This window comes from Typopeltis vanoorti, chromosome 14 (assembly GCF_054136105.1).
Source record: "Typopeltis vanoorti isolate ZY-2024b chromosome 14, IOZ_Tvanoo_1.0, whole genome shotgun sequence".
Taxonomy (NCBI): Eukaryota; Metazoa; Arthropoda; class Arachnida; order Uropygi; family Thelyphonidae; genus Typopeltis; species Typopeltis vanoorti.
In genome coordinates, this window is record NC_143562.1 from 70475380 (window position 1) to 70502581 (window position 27202).

The 27202-nt window shown below is 32.8% G+C and overlaps 1 protein-coding gene across 1 annotated transcript; it reads right to left on the bottom strand.

Moving 5' to 3' along the window:
• Positions 1-360: 360 nt before the first annotated feature.
• Positions 361-25684, bottom strand: LOC150099592 (uncharacterized). The gene is made up of 6 exons (XM_090404146.1): positions 25424-25684; positions 23505-23560; positions 18237-18347; positions 10798-10833; positions 3474-3515; positions 361-623 (listed from the first exon to the last, which is right to left on the bottom strand). Exons 1-6 carry the CDS (start codon positions 25524-25526, stop codon positions 570-572), a joined length of 402 nt encoding a protein of 133 aa, XP_090260272.1. The 5' UTR covers positions 25527-25684; the 3' UTR covers positions 361-569.
• Positions 25685-27202: the final 1518 nt, after the last annotated feature.

Here is a 27202-nt window from a genome sequence, read left to right on the forward strand (position 1 = left end):
ATAAAATTGGTGGATTCCACAATGTAAAGGCATTGTGGTAAGTCACTTAGTTTTATTTCCATTTTATAGCAGATTAGACGTTTGCTTTCATGTTGTGTAATTAAGACAATTCATACCAGGAAACAAATTTCAAATTGCACTTGAAACCTTTTAATTTTATTTTTTAAATTAATTAAGCAATAATGCATATCAATATCCAGTACTATTCCTACAAATTTGCAAAATATACATGAATAAAATTACTAGAAATGTCAGAGCAGGTAAATATTAGAAAACAAGAAATGACTTATGGATTTATTATTGCTATAATTTTCTTTGAATATTTCGGAACTATTCCAGTGAGACGCAGAAAGCATGAAATTGGAAACTACTAATTCTTTATTTACAAACGTGACATTTTATTTTGGAATAACACCATTATATCATTTGAAAACATAACAAATTCCATTTGTCTAGAACTGTTGCATTTATTTGTCTGATTTTTGGATGAATCGATCCCTTTGAATTATTTCATTCAGTTGTCTTGGATTCGGAACATCTTCCTCCTTGATTCTAAAGTTGAATTCATTTCACTCTGCATGATATCCTGGGAAATGACGCGAGAACAGGGAATTGGTGCAATTCTGAAAGAAAATAAAACGGAGAAGAAATGCGTGTAAAATAAAAATAAATGAAATATTTTTCAAGACGTTTAAATAGATAAATAAATATTATGTTAAGAAGAAAGTAATCAAACAAATAAACGTACATGAAGATAAATAAATAGAAAGAGAGAGAGAGAGAGAGAGAGAGAGAGAGAGAACTTTTTTCTCTTTCTTTGAGACGGTTTTATAATTTGTTTACATGAAAAACATTCATAGTAAATAACACTTAAGTGCCGATTTGTATATCAATAGATAGGTGATGAATTAAATTAGCTCTCTTTTCACACTGCTTTTTTTACACGATTTCGAATTAAAACAGTTTAAAAAACAAAAGCAATTCTATTTTTGCACTGTATATTTTGATTTAACATGGTTCAAATGGCTTTATTTTTAAAATTTCTGTTTGAATTCAGTTCTGTTAAAAAGGGTATTTCCATTATAATTATCTCTGGTAGACATGTACATGAACTTCAATTTTGGGACTTCCCCTCTATATTTTAAATATCAGGGATGACTCCACGATACAGAATGTAGACAAATGCCAAGTAGAACTTACAGTATTTGCCGGCGTATAAGACGCACTTATTTTCTTTGAAAATAGGCCTGAAAAACAGGGTGCGTCTTATACGCCGATACGCAGTTTTTTATTACTTTCATTTCTGGAAATTGTATCTGTTCCGAGTTACGGATTTCTCTTCCTTCCTTGCGGTGTGCGAGAGCATTCCAGTCATGGATAGATAAAATTTGGTCTAGGCACCTTGGCAGACTGTTGAAGAAGCCTGCCCTGTTAGTATGGGATCAGTTTCGTTCTCACAGAACAGAAGATGTTAAAAATAAACTCAAGGAATTGAAAACTCAGTTAGATGTAATTCCAGGAGGACTAACGCGTCAGCTTCAACCTTTTGATGTCTGTATTAATAAACCCTTTAAGGGATTTATGATGGAGAAATAGAACAGCTGGATGCAGTCTTCAGAATTTGAAATTACGCCATTGAGAAGAAGGAAGTGGCCTAGCATTTCGCAAGTTTGTGAATGGATCAAAGCTTCATAGGATGCTGTGAAAACTGAGACAGTGGTTACATCATTTAAGAAATGTGGCGTTAGTAATGCACTGGATGGTACAGAGGACAATTTGTTGTATGTGGACTCAGATTCTGATTTAGAAGAGGTTTCATGTGTCTCCTCATTCAGCTCTGGACGTAAATTTCTGGGTTTTGACGACGAAGATTAAAAGGTGGGTACTCTTTCCAAGTTAAATTAGGTATTTGTTGAAAGTAGACCTACTTATTACTTTATATTTGAAATACTGTAAATTGATTATAATATTCAGTAATAAAGTTTTTTTCCTAAAAAAGGTGTACAAAAAAGTGGGTGCGTCTTACAGGCCGGTGTGTCTTATACGCCAGCAAATACGGATATAAAGCGAAATCACAAAAGCGTGTTGGTAGCTTTAAAGCAGCTAAGGATCGTGTGACTATTATTTTGCAGCAATGCTTCCGGAGAGCGCAGATTACCACATGCAGTTGGGGGGGGGCAGGAATTGATGACTTTTCGTCTGCAGATATTAAAGAATTGATGGTTAACAAGGCTAGTGATGACAAAATAACGGAAGCTGTCCTTGAGAATCTTGATGAAAAAGAAAAAAAGTGATGATTCTGATTATGAAGATATTCTACTCACTGCAGTATTCATTAAATAAGAGCTTCAAGTTGCTAGTAAAATTGCAGTCATTTTCTTACACATGATCCAAGTACTGAACGAGCTGAACAGACAGTCTAAACTTGACCTCAAGTCATGTATGATGTCATATGAAGAATTATACAAATATCTAGTCAAAACAGGATCTCAACGATTAATTAGAGCTCGTCGTAAGAAAAAAATCAACCTTCAGAATTATTGGATAATAGTGCTAATTTAGTTCCTTTTATTGAAGAAAACGTTTCGCCATTGCGGTACGAACAGGAAGGCCAAAGTGTTTCAAGTGATGGAAGTGATTTAACTCCAGTCTCGCACAAAAGAAGGCGGCTAATGTCAGAAAGTGATGGTGAATAAAATATAACCAATAACTATATACTCGGATGTATTTGGACCGTTTCAAATTTCGTTTTATTAGTCACACACTATTTCCTTTAAGAGATACACACACACACACACACACACACACACACACACACACACACACACACACACACACACACACACACACACACACACACACACACACACACACACACATATAAAGAAATAATAGAAAAATAATTATTAGTAAATTCCGAAAGAAGCAATAATTCTGAAATGCATTCTCGAGTCTGCTAGAAATGCAAAGGTCATTTATAAAAACTGCAATTTAAAACGAATTATTTGGATTTCATGATAAACAGATATAAATATGTATTAAATCGCTATAGAAGAGTATTAATTAATGAAGAAATTAATTAAGCTGCTTCATACTTAATAATAAAGTCATTCAATTCGTGCGCTAAGTATCAAGCAATCTGTATTATTTTAAGTCAATTAACTTACTTTGACATAAGAAGAAAATTGACCATTTTATTATATATTATTTTCCTAATATTATTTAACTAATTGTATCATTTTAACATTAAATTGAGTCCATTAGTAGTAATTTATAATCGATAATATTAATTAAAAAGAGAAATACTACAGAGCGCTAAGTGTTAGCATAACATTCTGCTAAAAAACATGAGGGAAAATTGACCTGGTTAAGTGCTTTGTGTACCTTTAAATCCAGTTTATTTCTTGAAACTGATTAGGAAAACCAGAGATAAGTGTATACATGTTTGTTTAAGTAGGAGGATAGTAACTTACTATTAATTCCGGTTGATGTACTTCTTGTGTCCCTTCAGGATCCTGAAATATCAACAAAGATATTACATAAAATAGTGAATGGTTATTTTGAAAACAAAGTAGTCTTAGAATATAAAAATGGAATTAACGTATTAACTTTCATCGAATTTCATAAACAATATTAAGATGCATTATAAAACACTAGAGTACTAATATTCATATTAAAAGATGCCTTATCTATTTATGCTACTTCAATGATCAGGTGGCAAACACGCAAATCTGTACAATCCGTTATCACAACAGCAACCTATACTGCATGATCACTAATTATTAATCTTAAACTTTGCATTTTGTTATGACCAGTGAACTTATGTTTATTTTTGTAAAGATATTACTTTGGTTTCGTTAGGTAATCTTTTTCTTTTTAAGACCATTGAAGTTGCAATCTGTAGCAAAATTTTCACGATTGGACCTGTGCTTAAGCCAGTAAAATGGCGGTTCTCATCCTAGACAAGGGTTGAGCCGGTAAGAGAATTGGTTAGCTACCTTTGTGAGTAAGGACTAGGTCTACTCTCCAATGGTTATCCAATTTGACCCATTCTGAGTACGGTATTTTATTACCAACTTAAATTCACTCTTATGTTTATCTTAAACTCACTCATAATAGCTCAGTAGTAGAGGGGTCACTTTGAAAAAGATCAAGATAACATAAGGATTCGTGATGCCATTGGCTAATAAGATCAGTGACGTTATTGTGTGATTCGATCAGCGATATCATGAGTATGGAATGTTTAGAATTTCGCTGGGGGACACATCTGTCAGTGACGTCAGGTTGTGTCTTTTGGTTCACGTATGGCATTCTGGGTAATGGTTCGAATGTGGAATTCAAGGTAATCGTCCACGTATGGCGTTGTGGGTGAAGGTTAGATATAAGATCGGGATCATATCTCTCTGTGACGTCACATTGTGTCTTTTGGTTCGAGTATGGAATTCTAGGTAACTGTTCGCATATGGAATTAGGGTTGATGGTTAGAGATAAGATACAGTATGGAATCCTTGGATTTCCGTGGATGACACATCCGTCAATGACCTCACATGGTGTCTTTGGTTCGAGTGTCGAATTGCGGATAATGGTTTTAGTATGGAATTCTGAGTGATGTTTAGAGTATGGAATGTTTAGAATATCCCTTGTGGAACATCAGCCATCGACGTCATGTTGTGTCTTTGGTTCTTGTATGGAATTATAGGCAATGGTCACAGCCTGAAATTCTGGGATGTGGTGGTTTTGTCAATGATGTGAGATGAGTTTTTTTCACGTGTGGCATTATGGGTAATGATTAGAGATTCGAATTCTGGGAGGATATTTGGTCAAGTGTTGGGGTCATTGGCTTGAGTGTAGAACTATGGGAAAATATTTGTCAATAGATTGTAATAAACATTTCTAAAATAATTAACTACTGGATATCAGTAGTGTCCCTTCATCCCCCCCCTCAAACACGCACTTTGTTTCTCATATACATAACTCATCCGAATATTTTGATTTATCTAAAATTTTAAGATCTTACAGTTCATTACTTTTTTCTAATTAAATGTTAACTTTATTACAAATTCAAAGCAGATTAACTGAGCAATAAATAAATAAATAAATTTTCTGAGAATTCATTGTCTGTGACTTCAAAAAATATATATGGACTTACTTAAATATGCAGCTCAAACACACACACACACACACACACACACACACATTTTTTTTCTTTCATGTTCACATTTGCGTGTGGTGTGTGTGTGTGTGTGTGTGTGTGTGTGTGTGTTTAGGGGACACCATTGGTATCCAGTAATAATTAATTACTGGATAACAGCGGTGTCCCCCAAACACACACACACACACACACACACATTTTTTTTTCTTTCACGTTTTTCTTGTCAATAGGTTGTAGTTAGACATTTTCTAAAATAATTAACTACTAGATATCAGTGGTGTCCCCACCCACACATACATTTTTTTTCTTTCACGTTTTCTTGTCGATATGTTGTAGTTAGACATTTTCTAAAATAATAAATTACTGGATATCAGTGGTGTCCCCTGATGCCCCATCAAACACACACACATTTATTTTCTTTCATGTTCATACTTTCTAAAATAATTAATTACCGGAATCAATTTTACTGCTTCTATGTCATGTTTTAGATCTTAAAAACATCACTACTTTTCTAATTAAATGTTAACTTTATTACAATTTCTAAGCAGAATGAATGTTCTTAAATACGGAAAACATGTCAACGACACCTTAATTTGTTCATTTAAGTTTGCAAATGCACATTTATTTGACTGAAATATCATTTACAAGTACAGGTAACCCTCGTATAATGCGGATATTATGTTCCGTAGAAATGCTACTTATATAAATCGCGTTATGCGACACTCAGATCATTTAGAAAAAGTAGGGATAGGTTCCGAAATCGTTTATTTTTTAAGATTATATAAACAATGACATATCCAACAAAAAAATAGTTTTATTTAATTTAAGATAATTCATGTAAATTAAGAAAACATAAACTATGAAACAAATACTGAGTATAAAATTATAAAAAATTATAAATTGTAAGTAAACTTCATTGTATATAATGCATAAATATTTTAGACAAAATAAAATAAAGTGTATATTTTAATCTTCATCTCTCTCTTCAAAACTAACATTTCGTAGATGTTCTTTCTTTATGAGTGGCCGGACGTCGTCATCACTTGCAATCTCTTGGACATAATTTGTACAATTCTCATTGCACACTTAAGCTGATTTAGTTATCAAGAAGTCAGTAATAAGACCTTGCTTACCACTATGCTGCCATTTTTTATTAAGTTCATAATATGGAGCTAAACAAATATCCAATTGTCTCGTGATTTTTCCGGAGCGTTCCATTAAGAGATCATTATCCATAAAAAGCTTTCTTGCCAAGTTCAATCGTTCTGCTAATTTCTTTAAACTGAATTCTTTAACGGATTAATCGCAATCAGAATCTTCGGCAGAACTTTCCCCGCCATTTGGTTCGACGCATCTATTAATTGCACCAGTTCCTTTTCATTTAAATATACTTTCCTATCAATTAATTCATTAATTTAGTTTTCAACTATATTAAATTTTTCGTTTTCAACCTAAGCTCTAAGTGGTCATTACTATAAAAATAAATTTAAAAAAATAAAAGCATTACATATTATATGTAACTCACCAGAAAATAAAGTGCTCAACTTGAGATTAACACAGTTGAGATTAACACAGTTTCTGCTTTCCTGGCAGAAAGCGAAAGCAATTTTCAACAATAAACACTTTATGCGGTAAGCAATTGACGTACATCTGTGCTAAAGGGTATTTCCACTAATATAAATTCGGTACTTATAACAACATGCGCGATACTGGTAGACGCAAATTTGACGAAGATAAAATTTGATTTTTAAGTAGCGCGTTGAAAAATATATGTAAAGATAAAGGGTTACTATAGTTTGTAGACCATCGTATATCGAAACCGCGTTGTATAAGTACCGCGTTAAACAAGGGATCTACAATTTGTAGACAGCGTTATATTGAAACCGCATTGTATAAGTACTGCGTTATACGAGAGTTATCTGTATATTCACAATCAAAAATTCAAATATGTAATTACCTAGAAATATTTCACAAGATTTGTCTCTTTTGCTATTTTCCTGAAGAAAGAAAATTTTCAAAGGGTTTTGGGGTCGCTCATTTTTTTTCGTTTTTCTTTATGGAATACATAAAACAGTACAGCACACACACACACACACACACACACACACACACACACACACACACACACACACACACACACACACACACACACACACACACACACACACACACACACAAGACGATCTGCGGCCTGAAAGAACGAATTCAAGTTGATTCTTGTTCCTTATAGGTTTCTGTCCATTTCCTTAATATTACAACATTAGCACTGTGAGCTCAGGGAGATGTTTTCCCATGATTGTGGGTGTTGTCTACTTAGTGACATCATCTGGGCAGAGTTTATTCATTTGTGTGTCCATAGGAATTATGATCTTAAAAAGTTCATTACTTTTTTTATAATTTTTATAATTGTGTATGTGAATTCACTGTGACTTCAAAAATAAATGCTTTTTTTTCCTTTAGAAATGCCATATTTATCTTTTGCAGTAAGTGTTGACTAAAAGGAAATGAGACAAACAAGGATAGGAAGTAAAGTAAAGTCACCGCTATCTTCTTCTGTTATTTCCACACTTTAGTGTGACAGAAGGCACTACGATTTGGGATTTGCACTCGTATTTTTTTTTTTTTTTTTTTTTGCATTTATAACTAGACAGAAAGGTCATTGATGTGTTCTGCATATTTAATTTATTCTTCTTAGAATTTGCAATAAAGTTAATATTTAATTTGAAAAGTAATGAAGTTTTTAAGATCTTAAACATGACATAGAAGCAGTAAAACTGAGATTACAGTAATTAATTATTTTAGAAATGTGAACATGAAAGAAAAAAAAATGTATGTGTGTGTGTTTGATTGGGATGAGGGGGGGATACCACTGATATCCAGTAGTTATTTATTTTAGAAAATGTCTAACTACAACCTACTGACAAGAAAAACTGAGAAAAAAAGGACATCACTGATTTCCAGTAATTAATTAATTTAGAAAATGTACACATGAAAGAAAAAAAATGTGTCTGTGTGTGTGTGTGTGTATGTGTTTTAGCTGCAAATTTAGGTAAGACCACATGTAAGATCACATATATTTTTTGAAGTCACAGTTAATTCACATACAATTTATTTATTTATTTAATTTTTGCTCAGTGAAATTTCTGCTTAGAATTTGTAATAAAGTTAACATTTAATTAGAAAAAGTAATGAAATTTAAGATCTTAAAATTTTAGACAAATCAAAATATTCAGGTGAGTTATATGAGAAAAAAGTGTGTATGGCAGGTGAGGTGGGACACCACTGATATCCGGCAGCAAATTATTTTAGAAAATGTCTACTGCAATCTATTGACAAATATTTTCCCATGGTTCCACACTCGAGCCAATGACCTCAACACTTGAGCAAATATCCTCCCAGAATTCCAATCTCTAATCATTCCCCATAATGCCACACGTGAACAAAAAGCTCATCTCACATCATTGGCAAAACCACCATATCCAAGAATTCCAGGCTGTGATCATTATCCACAATGTCATACGCGAACAAAACGTGACGGCATCGACAACTTGGGACAAAAGACCAGATTCCAGAATTCCATACTAAAACCATTACCCAGTGTTACACGCTCGCACAAAAAAGACACAACTTTACGTCATTGATGGATGTGTCACCCACGGAAATTCCAATGATTCGATACCATATCTTATCTCTAACTATCACCGACAATTCCATATGCAAACAATTATCCAGAATTCGATACTCGAACCAAACGACACAACGTGACATCACAGACACATATGATCCTGATCTGAATGCCATACGAGAACCAAAAGACAGAATGTGACATCACTGAACTGATGTGCCCCAAGTGAAATTCCAAACATTCCATGATCATGACTTCACTGATCGAATCACACAATAATGCCACTGATCCTATCAGCCAATGACGTCACAAATCCTTATGGTGTCTTGATCTTGATTGCTAAAAGTGACCCCTCTACTACTTAGCTCCCTCTTAGTCATTTAGGAAAGAAACCATCTTCGCCAAGATAAGGTGGTTAACATGGAGGAATTTCCTACAGACACATATAACTCGTTTATTTTGGTCTATATTCAAACATAAATTAATTATGTTTGAATAAAAATTTCAATTCATTTTACTTAAAATTTACTGTTAGAGTTTCATTATTTTAGCATTTATTCTTGACCTATATTTTCATTATTATATTACTCTATTTATTCTATTACTTCCTTTGATTTACTCGTTTGTTTTACGTCCAATTTTCTTCTATCCTGTTCATTCTCCTCACGTTTACATTTTCTTCCCTTCCTATCGCTTTTCGTGAATCTCCGAAGGTCAGTCGATACAGGATAAATTTCTCAAGGGAAGATCTCTGTTCAGATTTCTGTCTCTTACAGACGAACATAGAAAACGACTTATCAATTATGAAGTTGTGTTAGTCGGTCTCATACAGAGGGGCAGGAAGTTTTTTTTCAATCCAGAAACTGCGATTTCTCATCACGCAGAAGTGGCAAACTGTTCAAGTTTGGTTGTTTTGCGAACACTCGCATCTAAGCCATAATACACTGAAAATTAGAATAACCCACTTCGATAAGATTAACTAGGTTTCACAAAACGAAGTTAGTTGACTATTATAGGCAATTGAAACTCAGAAGATGTCTGACAAATGCTTATGCTAGGATAGTTAGTGGTAGCTGTATTATGTACTGTGCTTGTAAGAGTATTGCAAATAGTATTAAGTTCTCTTTCAAGTGAATTTCCTGGGAAGAATTAACCAGGTTACGTTCGTATGAGACAGGAGATTTCAATCGAACCAAACAGCATAGTCCGTAACAACTGACCAATCTGTGTGTGTGTGTGTGTGTGTGTGTGTGTGTGTGTGTGTGTGTGTGTGTGTGTGTGTGTGTGTGTGTGTGTGTGTGTGTGTGTGTGTGTGTGTGTGTGTGTGTGTGTGTGTGTGTGTGTGTGTAACACGTCTTTGCGTAATGCAAAAATATTTCCTCTCCCAAAAAGGTGTGCGTTTTAATTCTTTAAATTTAAATAAACAAAGAAGATTATTTATCATACTTGAGGAGCAATCTGCAAATCTCCATGTGAAGTTTCATAATGATTATATATTGCTATTATTTTGCACCAAATTTTTAATAAACAACTTTAGATTTAAAAACGAGCTGATAGCAACAACAATAATCAATCTATATATCCAAGATTGCGTTCTTCACCTTTTAACTACCAATTCTCTACCAAGAAAGTGCTTCCATCTTTATTATTTCTTGTTGGTCGAGTACTAAAAGAATATAATAAGTGTTTCTGTCTTATGATTTCAGTCGCATCGCGCTTATCGTTTCCGAGCAACTAAGTTTATTCTTTATCAGTACCCATGTTTATTGTAAATCGAATAAATATTTATTTTCGAGATCACTTATCTATACATTTCAAATAGACTTTGCCCTCGCATATATATTAACACACGCCCACACGTAAACACAGAGTTACTTACAGAATATTATATACCAAATATATATACTACTACTACTAATAATAATAATAATATTACATATCATAATATTACTCCCAAAGAATGGAAATATATGTACTTAAATAGAAACTTTCATTGTTCTTAAGAAATGATTATACTTACAAATTTTTCATATTTATCACTTGTGCACAGGTCAATCTGCAATTAGATGAAAATAATAATTTCTTGTATATTTTTACGATTATTAATATATTAATCATATATTTATTATGAATTATGCATATATTATTATCTATTATATCTATACACGACACACACATACACACACACACATATATATATGTGTGTGTGTGTGTGTGTGTGTGTGTGTGTGTGTGTGTGTGTGTGTGTCGTGGAAATCCTGCTGAACCCGGTCCACTTAAACAACAGTTTAAGTTATAACATCCCAGGTAGCCATGCTGCAGTTATTCAATATTGGCGTTCACGTGAACCTGTATTAATTCAGGCTACTTTAAGTTTGAAGAAAAATTTATAAACAAAATAAATGATTAGCAATGGGGCCCCCCTGTCTCCAATTATAGCCAACATGTTTTTCCAGGATTTTGAAGAAAAGGCCAACTCTACTGCTACACTTAAACTAAAATCTGGATCCGTTTCGTGGATGACATATTCCTTATTTGGGAATACATTATAGAATATCTTCACATTTATTTTTAAATCACTTAAACAACTTCCACCCAGACATCAAGTTTACTATCGAAATTGAAGATAAATTCCGTTTGCTGGAATAGATCAGAAAATATCTTTCGCTGTGATGATGAGTTTGAGAGAAAAATTGTAGAATCAAGGAAAATCCTGCTGAACCCGGTCCACTTAAACAACAATTTGAGTTATAACATCCCAGATAGCCATGCTGCAGTTATTCAATATTGGCGTTCACGTGAACCTGCACGCACAATTGCAATAAACAATGGCACGCCAGTTGGAACAACTTGAAAAAATACAACGTTTTTATGTATCGATTATGTGAGGCAATTTGTACCTGTAATTTCCAGTATGTTTAGATAATTCAATGTTTATTAGTATTCTTTTCCTTTATAAATACCTGAAGAAGGCTGCTATATGCCGAAACTAGTAGTATTTATCATTAAAATCTTTATATGTTATCTCGGTTTTATAGTCATTAAATCTATATTTTTTTCAAATGTACAACAACCGAGTAAAAGCTGATCACCATATATATATATATATATATATATATATATATATATATATATATATATATATATATATATATATATATATATATATATATATATATGGTGATCTATATATATATATATATATATATATATATATGGTGATATATATATGGATATATATATATATATATATATATCCATATATATATATATGAAAATTAATTTAATTTAACATAACATATTTCGTTGGAATGCCGACTTCAGGCGTGAAGACATTAAAAGCAAACATAAAAAACATCGTAAAGAAACATAGTACCGCTACAATAACAGACTATGAACGAATTAAGTTTGAACTGAAGCTGCAGTCGGGCCTGAATTTCTATCGATAGGTATATGCGAGCGTATGACTTCAACAGTGCGCCAGTATCTGATAGCAGAACTATGTGAGTCTTCCAAACTATAACTAAGGTTTCTGTTTATGTGAAAAGAGTCTGGGATAATGTCTTTGGATTCAACTATGCTGCATTCTACTTCATCCTGGCATATATTAATGTTTGTTGTTGTATTCCAGTCTATTTCATGTTGCGCCTTCATTATTTGTGTTCACTGAGAACAGTGCTTGAGATGGCATTTGCTCTGATTCTACGATAAACGATGTCTCTCTGATGTTCTTCGACACGCGGAAGAATAGACTTCTCAGTTTGGCCATAATAAGACTTCCCACAGTCACATATGATTTTATATACACCTGTAAACGGAAGATGGTTATGAGCCTGTTTTGGCTGACTTAGAATTGACCTGAATTTAGGAAAAATGGAACTGCATGTTTTTATATTAAATTTTTTCAAAATTCTGCTTAGTTTCCGGGAGAGCGATCTGATGTATGGTAAAGAGATATAATCCTTGGGGTTTGTCCTGTTTCCCTGTGTTGTTTTGAGGACGGAAGTATAGTTGCTTAATATTTTAAGTAACAAGATCTCAAAAAAGATGTTTGCTCTGCTGTCACATTGTATTAATTCAGGCTACTTTAAGTTTGAAGAAAAATTTATAAACAAAATAAGGGATTAGCAATGGGGCCCCCTGTCTCCAATTGTAGCCAACATGTTTTTCCAGGATTTTGAAGAAACGGCCAACTCTACTGCTACACTTAAACTAAAATCTGGATCCGTTTCGTGGATGACATATTCCTTATTTGGGAATACATTATAGAATATCTTCACATTTATTTTTAAATCACTTAAACAACTTCCTCCCAGACATCACGTTTACTATCGAAATTGAAGAAAATGGACCTCTGTCATTCTTAGACATCAAACTAATTGTCTGACTCCTTAAAAATTTCGATCTACAGAAAATCAACGCTCACGTATAGATACCTGCATGCGTCCTCACACCACTATCCAGCACAGAAGTTAGGTATCATCTACACTCTGGCTCATCTTTTCAGGACTGTATTGTCAGATGAGGAGGAGCTTAAAAATGAACTAAAAATCTCAAAAGAACCTTCGTAACTAATGGCTACTCTTCAAAAACTATCAATAAACAACTATACAACCGTCCTTAAAACAATTCAGAGACACAGGACAACCCCAAGGGTTATATCTTTTTTACTGGACATCCTCTCTCTCCCGGAAACTAAGCAGAATTTTGGAAAAAAAATAATATAAAAACGTGCTTTTCCACTCTTCCTAAACTCAGATTAATTCTGAGCCAACCAAAACAGGCTCACAACCATCTTCAATTTCCAGGTGTATAAAAAATCATATGTGACTGTGGGAAGCCTTATTAAGGCCAAACTGAGAAGTCTATCCTCTCGCGTGTCGAAGAACATCAGAGAGACATCTCCTATAGTAGAACCAGAGGAAGTGCCATCTCAAGCACTATTATCAGTGAACACAAATATAATGAAGTCCGCCAACATGAAATAGACTGTAATACAACAACAAACATTCATATATGCCACGATGAAGTAGAACGCTGCGTAGTTGAATCCAAAGAAATTATCCTAGACTCTTCTCACATAAACAGTAACCTTGGTTATAGTTTGGCAGACTCACATAGCTCTGCTATCAGATACTAGCGCACTCGTGAAGTGACACGCTTACATATGCCTAACAATAGAAGTTTAGCCCAGACTGTAGCTTCAGTTCAAACTTAGTTCCAGTTCATATTCTGTTATTGTAGGGGTACAATGTTTCATTACGGTGATTTTTATATTTGCGTTTAATGTTCTGACGGCTGAAAAATTCGGCATTTCCACAACACATGTTGTGTGTTAAATTAAATTTTTTTTTTTTAATTCTATATTATTCAAACAGATGGACTGGTGGATCTTCTTATGTAGGGAAAGATGAGAGACCAGTTTGGAATTCAAAACATTTTTTTATATTCAAATTAAATGCAAAAACTGCCTAATCTAGTGATAAATCCCTTGCATTTATCACTAAGTTCGGCAGTTTTTGGCTTATACGTATCTCGGCTTTTGTAGATACCTACCAGCATTTTTATGGCATTCATATATTAGATTTGAAAAAAAAAGTTTTTATGTATCTCTCACTTAAGATCGGTTTTTAAACTATGAAATAACAGAACTGTGGCTGCCAAAGAGATTCCAAAGAGGTTCCAATAAAAATGGCAGTGGTTTCACACCGGATGATTAAATTCATCCCCTACCTAATAAACTGTCTTAAACATTGGTGCTACTTGGTGATTTTAAACCAAATCCTATTCTCTCATATTGTAAAATAATTTGCTATTTCTTGTATGCAGATTGGGAGTTTGAACGAGTTGGCCTACCAGACAGTCAAATGAAAAACCTGGTTAGGTGATTTTTAATCTACGAGTTAAATATATTCCTTTGGCCTTCATACTAGAGTATATATTTTTGTATTTGTTCATGAATGAAATTTGATTACAGCTTATGATATTTATTATTATTATTATTATTATTATTATTATTATTATTATTATTATTATTACTACTCTCCCTGCATTCTGAATATTATTATTAGAAGCATTAGAAAACATTGGTTAAAACTACAAGCTTATCTGAAGAATTACATCGGTGTATTGATATGTTGATCCTAACAGAAGTATCCGTTACTAATTAGGAAGCAACTGTTTTCCAAAGTCCATGCTTTCAACACCATAGATCATGCTGCCAAACAAAAAGAGGGGGTGGAATATTAATATCTTTCAAACATAAATTAATAGCAAAAGAAACTGTCAATCAGTTTGAGCATGCTGAAAGCCTTTGTAGAGAAATCACTAATACCACCAATTCACAGTATCCCATTATACTAAATGTATTTACAGGCCAGCAAATTTAAACGTGATGAAAATCTTGCATGACCTCAATTGCTGGCTTTCACGCCAAGAATAATACAAAACCGAATACCTAATGATAATCGGCGACATATGAAAATATGTCGCCGATTACCCTTCTACCTCCGATAACCCTCGGAGGTATAGGGTTATTTCACCCGAAAACTCTGGTTTTTCGTTTCTCAGAAAAGGCGTCCCGACACACACGGATTTATAATCATAAATACTGTACATACTTAATCCCTCATTACGAGGGCTCAAGCAGTCCTAAGGAACGGATGAGGAACCTCATACTAATAAATGAAATCACAAAATAAACATAAATATTGCCAACGAAAAGCAGAACAGCACTGTACAATACATAGACACGCTATCCATGTATAACCTAATACCAAACATAACATTATGCTAATAACCAATACTTTGCAGACTCCATCAAAGAAATGCACCGAAATATTCGTTCAATCACAAAACGGAATTCCCCCACTCGGACCACAATCAAAACAGACATTGTGGTTCCAAACCATAAAAGAGGCAGAACTTCTCTCTGTAATACATCAAATAAAACCAAACAGAGGCCCAAGAATTGATGGTATAAGACCCCAAGCAACAAGCAATTGGCCTAGACCCTATCCCTAAAATTACTAAATAAAATATTTAAAACCGGAAAAATACTAATTATGTTAAAGACTGCCATAATCACTCCCATATACAAACATGGAAAAATAAATTTAATCATTAATTACAGACCCATGACAACATTACCATTATCAATCAAATTATGGAGCGGATCATACCGAAGAAACTCACAGCATACACTGAGATCTTTCATATTATCCCCAAAAGACAATTTGGTTTTCAGAAAAATAAGGGAACAACATCTCTCTTGGAAGACTTTACGGACATAATTAATACCACCTTAGATAAAAACACAATTTCCATGGGAGTGTTTATCGATTTGATTAAAGCATTTGACACACATGAAACCTTATTAGAAAAGCTGAGGCATTTTAGAATAGACGGGCTTCTGCACCGATGGTTTATTTGAACTAACTTCAAAATAAAAAGCATATCGCACGTATCGGGTCAAACCCAAGTAGAGAGCTACCAGTAACCTGTGGAATACCACAGGGAATTGTTTTCTTCCCCACTCTATTCTATTTATATGCACAATATTAACCAGCTACCTCTCAAAGCAAGATCGTGCAATACGCAGACGATATAGCTAAAATATCCATCCATAATAATGCAGGCATAGCACAAGCAAATATGCAACATGACATAAATCTGCTCATTGACTGGTTAATCGAAACCTCCATACACCCAAACTCAGATAAGACAAAATTAATTATATTCAGAAATCCACTGACTCGACCAGTTGATAACAAATATATAACCATCCAACATCCACTTTCCAACACAAAAAATACACAGAACAGCAAAACCACTACAATCACTCAGGTTGAAACAATACGATACCTTGGAATTTACTTCGATGCAGATATGAACGGGAATAGCCACATAAACCATCTACACAACTAACTCCGAACAATAAGTGGCAAACTCTACAGGTTAAAAGACAGTTTCCATACGCCTTAAAACACTAGTATACAAAGCACTATGCCAAAATATACGAAGATACGCTATAACAACGTATGTTTTCTGTGCACCCTACAAACGAAACAGATTAATGTCGTTACATTACAAAATGGTAAAGACAATAACGATGTTATATACACTGCAATGTCAGAACAAAAACTGACAGCAAAACACTTATGTCAATATGCACTTATGACAATAAAATGCTAAAATATTATTTTGATGCCAACTACCGGATAACCAGAAATACGAGTACATACGTATAACATGACTTCAGACAACTAATTATATTATATATAGATATAATAATCACTACGGGAAGACCACATGAAGTTTCTACATCCCAGACATTCTAAATAAACTACCTTTTGAATACAGGAACTTTACAAACTACAGTAGCCTGAAAAGAACCTTGAGGACATACTATGAACAAGAAACACGCACCCTACACAACTTACAAACTTAATGAAACACAGTATATTCAATCCTTCCAGTTCAGCGACACGTCAAGACATTCAAATTATCGTGTGTGTGTGTGTGTGTGTGTGTGCGCGCGCTTGCGTGCACGCGTCCATGCGTGTGCGTGTAAATGAATTTCTCAACTTACGGCTATGGTGGATATCAGACATGTTGAACATCAGCCTACTTCCTAACACAGCAAACAAACCGATAAATGATAACTGCTAACCGATGTCATCCTCAGATAAACTTAATCTTAATAAAGAAGCGTCGTGGATGAAAGCTGAGAAATTACATCTCAACCAAGATCAACAAAAGAGGGGAACAAAATAACTATATATTACATTTAAGCGCTGTAGTTATAGCGTTTAAATAATTTAAATTAAAAATGGTTATATATATATAAGATTGTTATTGTATAACTGCTGTAAAAATGCAATGTTTTTCAACCGGAACTATTATTAATACGTTATAGAGAGAAAAAAAAAAAAAGAAAAAAAAATGTACGAAATTCATTGTTACAAAAAAAAAAAAAATCTGTTTTAAATATGTAATTACATGGAAATCAAATATGCTGTATATATGTAATCATAATATGTAACCCTAATTTTAATAATAAAACAGGACTGAATTACAAAAAAAATATGTAATCTATATGCATCATACTGTAACTAAGCAAAGGTATGTAATGTAATGTATGTAATTTAAATATGTAATCAGAATTATAATATGATTAAATAATAATAATAATAATAATAATAATAATAATAATAATAATAATAATTATTATTATTATTATTAAATAACACCTCCAGGGAGTCCAAGGACTGATCGCGGGAGGGCAATCTACTCTATTTATATTTGGTTATGTGAAATAAAATAGTTGTTAAAGGTTTTAAGGGGTATTCCCTTTTTTTTTCCCCAGTTATATTACTTAGTTATTGTAGGTTCACTCGAATCACCGAAATTTGAATTTTTATATAAATATCAAGTCATTCTAGGCAAAAGCATCGTTACTTGTTCATGCACTCCTCCTTGATCATCGCACATGAGATGCACATAAGTGGCCATTGGATCATCGCTTTTGGGAATGTGTTCCTGAATGCATTCGTCCAACATATCGCGAATCTAAAGAAAAATAAAATAAAATAAAATACAAGTACAACAGTTAATTTAATAATTCTAATCTTACACGATAGTTAAATATAAAATCTGAGGCACAGTTTACAAAATATTAAACTGCATTAAATAATTGTAAAAAGGAAATTAGATTATTTTAACATGACTAAATGATACGAAATAAAGAAACTTAATAGTAAATTTGGAACATAATCTGGAAATGGATGATATTTGTACGTTATATACAGGATGATTCAACGCCTGTTAAAATAAATAAATAAATAAATAAATAAATATATATATATATATATATATATATATATATTGTACACTTTAAAAATAATGAAAAATTCCCGTGTGTGGCCTATAATTCGTATTTCCGAATTACAGCCATTGACTTAGTAGTCGCTAAACGTTTTAACTTTGATGAAGTTTAAATGTGTAGAAATAATCATCATTCACTTGTTAAATGGAAATTAATAATTAAAAAAATAATGCAGCGTGTAAGTACTTCACAACATTTAGAACGGATTCCTCTGCCAGCGAAGCAGGTATTGGAACTTTCTACTGATAGTTACAATCACCTACTCGTTTTGGGCTAAAGAAAACCTCCTAGTTCCTGACTCCATAGTTAACTTTCTAATATTGACTTATGATTCTAATCACGTGATTCACCTAGATATTTCTGTGAACTTTTGATCTTATCAGCGTTCTTGCTGCACTACAGGACAAGGAATTTGTTCGCATTTACTTGGATATTTTCTTTAAATTTGAGATATGCAATACACCTTCATAAACGATCATTTTTAGGCAATTATCCGATGCACATCGTACACTAACTCGAATATCAGATAATCCTCTTCGCTCTGCCAATCTTTTAGTCGTTTCTTAATCATCTCCCTCCACCAATTCCACACAGTAACTTGTACTCTAGGTAACTCGACTATAACAATGCACATTTTATATCCCACATAACATCGAAAATAATTATTATCCTCCTGATCATATAAACTGGCATTACAAGTATGCCAGTTTCTTTAATCTCTGGGATTTCTATTCTTCTTTCTCATGCTCAGTTAATTACTTTTAATGGTCTTACTACAAAGCTAGTTTCATAAATTATACGCATCGTTACGAAGCCGGTATGAAGTTTACTCAGTAACACTCAGAGTTGTGTTCTAAAACTAAGCATGTTCCTGAATCTTCTCCGCAGTTGCTTAAATTCGACCAACATCTATCCCAATACATTAAAATATGAATATATCCAACCTCTTTCGAAAACATGTTAATTATTTGCATTAGCGAAAAGACAGATTCCGATCTCCTAATTCATTTCAAAATAATAGAGCGGCTTCATCATTTCAAGAGCGGCATCCCAAATATATTTCTGATATTATTATTATTATTATTATTATTATTATTATTATTGACTTGTGACAATGATGGACTTGTGAAAAGAACAACTGAAGGCAAAATAGAGGGGGGGGAGAAGAAGAGACAGACCAAGGAAAAGTTTTCTTGACCAAGTCAAAGACAGCACGGGTTTGAGGGGTTACCGGGAGGTTAAGAAGAAAGCCAATGACAGAGCGGAATAAAGGAAATTGCTGCTGAGCTACCAGTCCCAAGACTGATGCAACTGATTATTATTATTATTATTATTATTATTATTATTATTATTATTATTATTATTATTATTATTATTATTATTATTAGACATTCAAATTACTGAAGGGTTACTATAAGATTAATCCAGAAGGTATTTCTGAAAATAAGACTAGTGATGGGAGGACTAGGGGCTATGCATGGAAGCTGGGCAAGAATGTGGTTAACAAGGGTGTTAGAGTGCTAGGTTTTTTAATTGGAGAGTGGTGAATGAATGGAATAATCTGCCAGAGTCTATGGTGGGTGCTACGACCGTGAATGAGTTCAAGGCAAGGTATGATCGATACTGTGTGAATGTCGAATAGTTGTTCTTGACATGATGTTAGGGCCTCCCTCGATGAGTCTGTCGACTTCTTGGAGTTGCCCGGAATACTAATAATAATAATTTAAAAAAAAAATAAAAAAATTATATGATACACTTATGGTACAACTGATACTCTTTTGCTAAACTTAGTATACTCCTCAGTTAGTCACAATTTCTTGATTCGTAGTTCAGGTAACCTTTTCTGGATGGAACATTCATAAACCTAGCCACTACCCAAGTGAATACTGCTTGACTAGTCACCAACACGAGGCAGAATAGTTACGTCTTTAACTGAAACAGCCATGACACTATAATCAAATCTAACACTCATTTACCTTGAGTTCCTTCTGTCACATGCTGTTTGAGGCTCAATAAATTCAGTTTCATTCTTCTCGAGAGATTTTATTGCTACCCAATAAATATTTGGAAAATTAACGTCTTCCCTTATGATTACTATTTTCACGCCCATCGTCTCTATTTGGTGATGTATCTATTTCTTAATCACTAGCAACCGATCCACCAGGGCTCTAACAACATCCTGCAGTGTAATTGATATTGTTAGATTCTACTTCATACCAGATGGTTTCAAACTTACTGCTAAATAAAATACTGTTATTCGTATTATTACAATCATAGGTATCAACACTAACTGGATTCAAGTTATCCGATATCATTAGAAGAACGCTCTCTCATTTCCTATCTGTCTATCCTTCCTAAACATACTGTACCCTTTATACTTGATACCAGTTTGTGCGTCTGATTCGGATATCCTGATCTTACAAATGCCTACAACCTGAGGTCCTCTCATATTGACAAAAGCAACAAACTCTAACCCTTTGTTTCTGATTAGAAACAAAGAAATTATATCGTTTTGTATATAATCTTGTTTGAAATTTGCATCATATATTTGATTACAGGTCTCTATCCCTCTGTAATGCCTTATATATGTATATATCTTTGCTTATATTTGATGAGTCCGGACCGCACAAACAAGAAATCAAAACCATTCTATAATCGTAATGATCTCCATGATAATACCCATTCCCGTTATTAGTACAATTATATAATATTGTCTCTCTTATACCCATGTTCTCACCGTTCCTCCCATTCTAATTTAGTTTTCCTGAATTAGAATGGGATGCGATAGGTCTCTGTGATAGGTCTCATACCAGTTATTAGTTTTTCAAGTCTTCTGATACCAGACATATTCAGGGATAGACTTTCTTATACATATCTAATCTTCCCTAAAACTCAGTGAGCTCCTTTAAGTTCGTGACATTTTTTTTTTTTTGATAGTCGAGCCCATACACCAAAGGTTGGTCGATCAACCTATTGTACAATAGTACCAAATAAGCTGGTGGGTTGGAAATGGAGATAACTAGTATAAGTTTTTGAATTAAAAGCCTGCATATTGTATTCCTAGGGAAATTAAACGCATCATGGGGAGGACTGTTCCACAATACAGTAGTCTGTTCTGTGGGTTTAGGTGTCTGTGAAGAGATGTTGAGAAGAAGATGTAGCTGTTTCAACAGACTTAGTACTGAGTGGGTAATGATTGCAGCTATTTCAGATCAACATTTCCCGTGGTAATACTTATATATATATATATATATATATATAAACTTCAACTAATTTCTGAATAATTGGAAAAATATCTCAGCCAGCCTTAAGTAGTCCACCCGCCACATTTGCTGACCTCTGTTGTAGATTGACGGCAGTTCTCTTAGAGTTCATCAACACATATTATTGAACAAGTGACATGGAAATCTTTAGAGAATAGTATGCCGCTGTTCCTCATGACATTTTCAGGCCATTTTAGATTGTTGGGAATCGAGACGTGTTATAAAAATTACCATATTTCTGTCTATCTACCTACCTACCTCCCTTCTAACTTTCTATTACTGGCTAGCTAGCTTTCTCTCTGGTTACTTATGCTAACGTGGATCGCTTCCTCTCTTTGACTTTCTTAAGAAATTAGAGAATCCGGATATGCACAAAATCTAATTTTAAAATTAGGTTTTGTACAAGTCATTACAACAAATATCCTTTACCAAATTCCTATGAACAGAACAAACGTTTCGGAGTAATACATTTAGCCAATATTTCTTCAAAAAACTTTACAGTAAGAAATGTATGCCCAGCACCAGATGTCAAATATAAGTTGAACAATATTATGTCATTACTAAATTAGATCGAAAAGGTCAATCTCCTATAGAAGAAAACTAGCTATAAGTGTTCTGAATACTAGAAAAAAACATCAATGTGTCTAAAATTTATTAAAGGAAGTAACGTCTGCTGTTACTCTCCAGCATTTAGAGATTTACTTAGAAATATGATACGTCCTTTCCTCTTGAAGCACCCATGGTGTATTTCCTATATAAGTATTTTAAAAGCAATCATACTTTGGTGAAATTCGTGATCCCTGAGCGAATATGTTTTCAGTCATTTAATTTACAATCTAATTGAACTGATTTCTGGAGGATTCGTATAACAAATTCATATTTTCATCAAAAGCAGGAATCAACACCTTATAAATATAAATGGAAGTCAACCAGAAAATTCAAGATTTATTTTCTTGCTATATCATTTCCACTTCTAGAGACAGTATTGTAAAGTAAATCTGATTTGAAAATTCCACAACCGGAATTTAATAAAAGGTCAAGGTAATAAAAAAAAAAAAAAAAAAAAAAAAAACGAGTTCGATAACGCTTTCTTTGTCTATGCCGGAAATTGTTGTCTCTAAGATTACAAGCTATACCATCTAACTTATGAGCTGAGGACAAGAGGATATATTAGTCTTTAACAGAAATTATAATTTCTGTTAAATATCCAATCTACTCTAAATATCCAATGGATAATTAGAGTAGATTGGAGTACGTCGCCAAATCATTTATCCTTCTAATCCTGTTCAACTGGTTGTTGGGAAAATGTGATAGTTATGAAATCGATCAGAGTAGTGTTACTAGTAAACTTAACGAAGTGAAGTGTTAAATTAACAGATATTTTTCGCTACGTTTACACAGATAATCGGAAAAATGTGGAGGTGGAAACAGAATCCGTTCTAATTCTTTTATATGATCGGGATTGCTGGCCATAACATAAATCAATTAACATTTTATGCATTGTCATAAAACTAAGTGTGATGCAAGACAGATTTAAAGGTTTAAAAAAATTTTTTTTCGATTATTTTAGTTACTTACCGAACCTCTCAGGAGCTTGAAGCACTTGGTAAGATCGTTTATAGCTTCAGCATTGCCTGAAATGATGAATTTAAAATTTCAAACAGCGTGGTGAAACGTCAAGAACAATCAACTACCATATTTTCACTGCAGCCAACAACAGACTGCTGAGGCGAATTTCTGTGTACTTTATATATATATATATATATATATATATATATATATCTAATATACCAGTGAAAAAAATACGTTGGTAATAAATAATCAATACTTTTTCTTCGATAAACATTCTCGAATGATAGTTTTTGTTGAAATATGGCTTGATATTTCATTGATATTTCCTTACAATAGAATTGGAGTGAAATTATTTTTAAATTTAAAATAAGAAATGCCACCATATTACTTTCTGATATTCAAATCTTTGTTTAGGTATGAATCATATTTTTATTCGTACTTTTATTACACACTTTTCTTCCACATTCTTATTTCATACAGTTCACAATAATAAAGTATATAACAAAGCTTGTTTATTTTAACAGGAGACTTGAAAATGACAAGATTTTCCTTAATCCAGACAAGGGGTTAAAGTTCGCTAGTTAGTTTGTAGAATACGCTTATCGCGATATATTTAGTTAAAAGAAATGTACACATGGAAGATTTTAAGTTTATAAATAAATAAACGATGAAAATAATTTTTTATTCCCCTTTATTTGATAATTAATAATTATTAAAAATAGATTAATTTCTATCAAAAGGCCTAACAATTGTAGCACTGAATAATCTTGAAAATTGTAGAGCATTACGGAAGTGATATTACAAGTTACATAAATTAGCAAATAGAATGCATTAAGAGGCTGATATCAATAATTATTAGAAAGATACATTTGTCTGCTATCTTCAACAGGCACGAAGAGAACTTTAAAACCTTTGATTTTAAATATAAGAGAAGCAAACTAAAATTGAACAGACTTCGATGCAAAATTTGTTAATGCAAATGGAAATTTAATATACGACAACAATTTTATCAGAAATTAAATAACTTATTTGCAGTTTCATTTCCGTTTCATGCCACAATAGAATAAACTTCATATCATATAATTAAGTCATAAATTCACACACAATAAAAAAAAAGTACAATATACCTAGAAGTTGTGATAATCATCATGAAGGAATTGTGGTAGAAAAATGTAACGTACGCATTATTCTACATATTCTGTATGAAGTGTTATAACTTGTTACAACGCTGTTGCATCATTTACAATCCTCTGTGAAAAAGTCTTTCTTTTGTTGCACAAATTCATTTTATTTTTGTTCTATGTGATTATCCGAACTTTTCAGCCTCCTACCGTCATATACTTGAAAATATTTTTTTTAATTAATTGGAATGAAATAAAAAAAATAGCTTACTAATTAGGATCTCTTTTTGAAATAAAATTTTAGTTAGCTCAAATGGGTTACGTAAGGATCCTGAATTCCGAATTTGTGTATCAGTCATCGATTCTGTTACACGCATGTTAATAACGTTTACAAATCATCCTTATAATCAACTGATAATCCAATGAAAATAGAATTGGAGTGAAAGCATTTTTAAATTTAAAGTACGAAATTCAACCTTACTTCTCTCTGATATTCAAATCTTCGTTTACGCATGAATCATATTTTTATTTCATACAGTTAAGAATAATAAGTATTTAACAAAGCATGTTTATTTTAACAAGAGACCTTGAAAATGGCAAGATTCTCCTTAATAGAGACAAGAGATGAACGTTCATTTGTTCGTTTGTAAATAAGCTTAGTGCGATATATTTATATAAAACAGAAATGCAGTTGGAAAATTTTAAGTACATAAAAAATAAAAGTTGAAAAGTATTTATTTCATCCCCTTTTGAAAATTTTGAAAATTTTAAAATATCAGTAATATATAAGGATGTAAAACTTACTGCAAAATATTTCCATTGGGCCAAATTGGCGTGATTCTTGACTGACTGATCTGTTTAAAATACAAGCCAAAGTAAAAAATACCATCGAATGGGTGAGATGCATTTTCAATGAATTAAACACAATTAGAAAATAAAAACGTTTAAATACGTCTCCTAAATATCTGTTAACTGCACACAAAAGAAATATTGCGTTCTAACAAGAAACTCGCGAATATAAGTCATGCCTCTTAACCTCTCAAAGGTTATCTCGGAGAACTTTCCAAGAACACACACACACACACACACACACACAGATTTCATCATATATATACCAACATAAGTCTAAACGGTTACGCCACCTACCAGATAACGACTCATTGAAATAAACTATCTTGTCTTAGAGAAGGTTTTAAGCTTTATTAAATTAAAAATAGTGAAATGATATTTTTGGCATCGAATTTCTTAGAAAATAACAATTAAAATTTACACAAATCTAAACTACAAGCATGCAAACATGTCTAAGCAAATATCTAAGGAAGATATACTAGTGTGGAATATTTACAACCGGTTACTGTGTTGCCTGATAGCTTGGAAAACAAAAAAAAACTCAACGATGAAACGACATTTCATATCATTTTAGATTTTCAAACAGATATGAATGCATTTTGGCATTAAAAATTCTTAATAACAGAGATAGTGTAAATTCATTTTTGGGTTTCTTTAAGCAGATTATGTGACCTCTTTGAACAGACTATTGTTTTTACATTCTTTCGCCTATTCTCCATTGTTGTTTTCATGTATTTTTTCCTGGCGCAAACAACAAACAAATTGAGATTGGCATTGATTTTAGCTTGTTTTGCTCTGACTATAAGTTTTAATTCTCTGTTATATTGTACTCCATTTTCCTGCTGATGTTTGTAATATATTTAGATCTTCTGATATATTAAAATGTAGGTCACTGTTTCACTTATGAAAGCACACAGACCTCTTAAATAGATTACAATTATGAATAAAGAATAAATAAATTTTGCGAAAAATATAGTGAATCCGGGGTAAAAATTATTTTATAAACATAGGGAACACTTAGAGTGTGCTAGGAAATTGATTATAGGGAGTGCGTTTCAAGGGACATTCTTGCATCAGTTGAATGTTAATAAGAGATCTCATAAGAATTTAATGCAGAGACAGAATAGGATATTTAACAGTGAAAGAAAGAAATAGTGTATAGCACTCACTTTTAAGTTTTAGGACGCAACAGCCATACCAACTTGTGTCCATGTCTGTTTTGATCGTCTCTAGTTAGTTACGCCGTAGACTGTATTGCAAGTGTTGTTCCGTTGCGATATCAGACATTTGGTGCTCTTTGGTGATAGTTTTATCTCATAAGCTTTCATACTGGAATATTTTGCATATACTTTACCTGCATTGTGACAATATGCAAGTAATATGTTCAATTTCGTAAGAATGGTAATTAAGTGATTTTAGTATAATTAATGAATAAATTTTTAATATCGTTTATAAACTCGATCTTTATCTTGCTTATATTTTTGCTATTTTCCCTTTACCAGATTGGTGTTTTCTCTGCCAGATTAGTATTTGTACTACACATTTTGTAGTACTATTATCTATAATTTGTTTCTTCATTTTCTGAATTGAAATATTTTGTTTTTTTTTTCAAGCCCTTTAAAATTCCTAAGTACAAAAGTGATAATAGAAGGTGGAAGAAAATATAAAAAAAAAAGAGTGGGAAGTAAAATATTTGTGGCTGAAATCTTCTGATGATGGACAACATGCATATTG